This window comes from Myotis davidii, unplaced genomic scaffold, assembly GCF_000327345.1.
Source record: "Myotis davidii unplaced genomic scaffold, ASM32734v1 scaffold355, whole genome shotgun sequence".
Lineage (NCBI taxonomy): Eukaryota > Metazoa > Chordata > Mammalia > Chiroptera > Vespertilionidae > Myotis > Myotis davidii.
In genome coordinates, this window is record NW_006286818.1 from 1,556,996 (window position 1) to 1,558,944 (window position 1,949).

The 1,949-nt window shown below is 61.0% G+C and overlaps 1 protein-coding gene across 1 annotated transcript in view; it reads right to left on the reverse strand.

Moving 5' to 3' along the window:
• The window catches only part of PHLDB1 (pleckstrin homology like domain family B member 1), a 41,204-nt gene that overhangs the window by 8,179 nt on the left and 31,076 nt on the right, over window positions 1-1,949 (reverse strand). Inside the window, 2 exon segments of the mRNA XM_015560637.1 lie at window positions 1,399-1,489; window positions 1,591-1,882. Coding sequence (XP_015416123.1) covers window positions 1,399-1,489; window positions 1,591-1,882 — 383 coding nt within the window.

Below are 1,949 nucleotides of genomic sequence, written 5' to 3' on the forward strand. Positions count from 1 at the left end.
AGCCCGGTCCTCACGCCCACGCCTCCACGCCGTGCTGCTGAGGGACAGGCTCCGCTTCAAAGCCTGGCTTGGCCACCACTGCAAACCAGGGGACCCTGACAAGATGATGTCAACCCTAAGCCTCGGCTGCCTCATCTGTAAATCGGGGCCAGGGCGCCTGCTCCTGTGACGCTAGTGAAAGTCAAACCAGCTCAATATGTAAATGCCCAGCACTGGCTCCAGCAGGAGGGACGCACTCGATAAATCCATGGGCTCCTGTCGTTTTAGCTGAATTCCTAAAACACGGAGAATCTCAACAACTTCCGACAGTGAATACACTCAGAGGCCCTTCCCTAACCGCCAAGGCTCTTGGAAACGCCGCGTGAGGAACATCTGTACTCCAGCCACATTCCCTAGGAGGGAACGAGCCTATGAGAGCCACCGGGAAAGACTTTACGTCACTGACACCAATAGGGAACCACAGAGCACGCCCGTGATGGTCTATGTCTGAATCCCGATCATGGCTTTTATACCATTAACCCCTCTGCCCTTTCTCGCCTAAACCTCAGCAAAATGTCCCTTCTCTCCATTGCCACAGGCGCTGTGCACTCGCCTGCTCTGGGGGCGGCTTCTGCAGCTCCGTGTCTAACTCCCCCCAGGCCTGGGCTCCTCTGCCTGCTGTGTGCAGGGTGAATTACGGTCCCTCTCTGGTGTGGTCCCCGCTCCAGGCCAACTTGAAGGAGACAGGGCTCCCCTCAGCCCCCACTACACCCCAAGGTTCCCACCCCCACCCCCGCCAACACCTCTGCTCTGCCTGGGACATCTGCCTTCTCCCTTCCCGCTTCCTCACCCCCACCTGCTGCTTTTTCTAATATCCCAGGAGGAAGGACAGCCACTCAGGTAGACAGGAATCAAAAGTCCCTGCCCGGCCGGTGTGGCTCAGTGGTCAAGCTATGAACCAGAAGGTCATGGTTCAGTTCCCAGTCAGGGTCAGGGCTCATGCCTGGGGTTGTGGGCTCCATCCCCAATAGGGGGAGTGCAGGAGGCAGCCAATCAATGATTCTCTCTCATCACTGATGTTTCTCTCTCTCTCTCCCTCTCCCTTCCTCTCTGAGATCAATAAAATATATCCAAAAAAAAAAAAAGTCCCATGGTGGCCACAGCTGGCACAGAAGTCAGCACACAGATGGAATTCCCACCCAGGAAAGCCGTGGTGGGCGGGTCCTGGGCTGCCCCTCTTTTCCTCCAAGCTGTGAACATGAACCTCACCAAGGCTCCCTGTCCCTCAACTCTTTTCTTCAAGGGGATTTTGCCAGGATCATGGGGGTGCCACGGCTGAAAGCGCTGGCCCTGGGCAGGCGGGCGGCGATGCTGGGACCCCCACCCCCGCCTCGGGCTGCGTGTCCAGATCCGCCTCACCCTGGACTCCATGAGGCGGCTCTTCTCCGCATGAGCTTCCTTCAGCATCTTCTCCATCTCCTCGAGCTTCCCCACCTCCCGGCCGCTCACACTGGGGAAGGAAGGGGGCTGAGGAGGCCTCTGGCAGGGGTGGCGAGTCCCGTGTGGGGGACGCAGAGCCGGCACCGCGGGCTCGATGGGGCGGGCGGGTACCTGGACATGTTGTCCGGGGAGCAGGCGGAGTTGCCGCCCGCGGAGACGCTGGTCTCCATGCTGTCGGAGCTCTCCAGGCTCAGCGTGTCGTAGGCGTGCTCGCCCTCCTCCCCGCGCTCCCGCCCCGCCGGCAGGTGGTGCAGGATAGAGTGCATGAGCGGGGGGAAGCCCGAGGGGCCTGCCAGGAAGGGGGGTGCCCCGTGCAGGGCATCCCACTGGCACTGAGCCTCAGCCGCCGCTCTCTGTTTCAGCTCGGCCAGTCTCCGCCGCTGCTCCTCAATCACCTGCTGCCCTGCAGGAGGGACAGATGGGTCACAGGGGGCAGCCCACCACCCAGGGAGGACGCTGGCTGCAGGAGA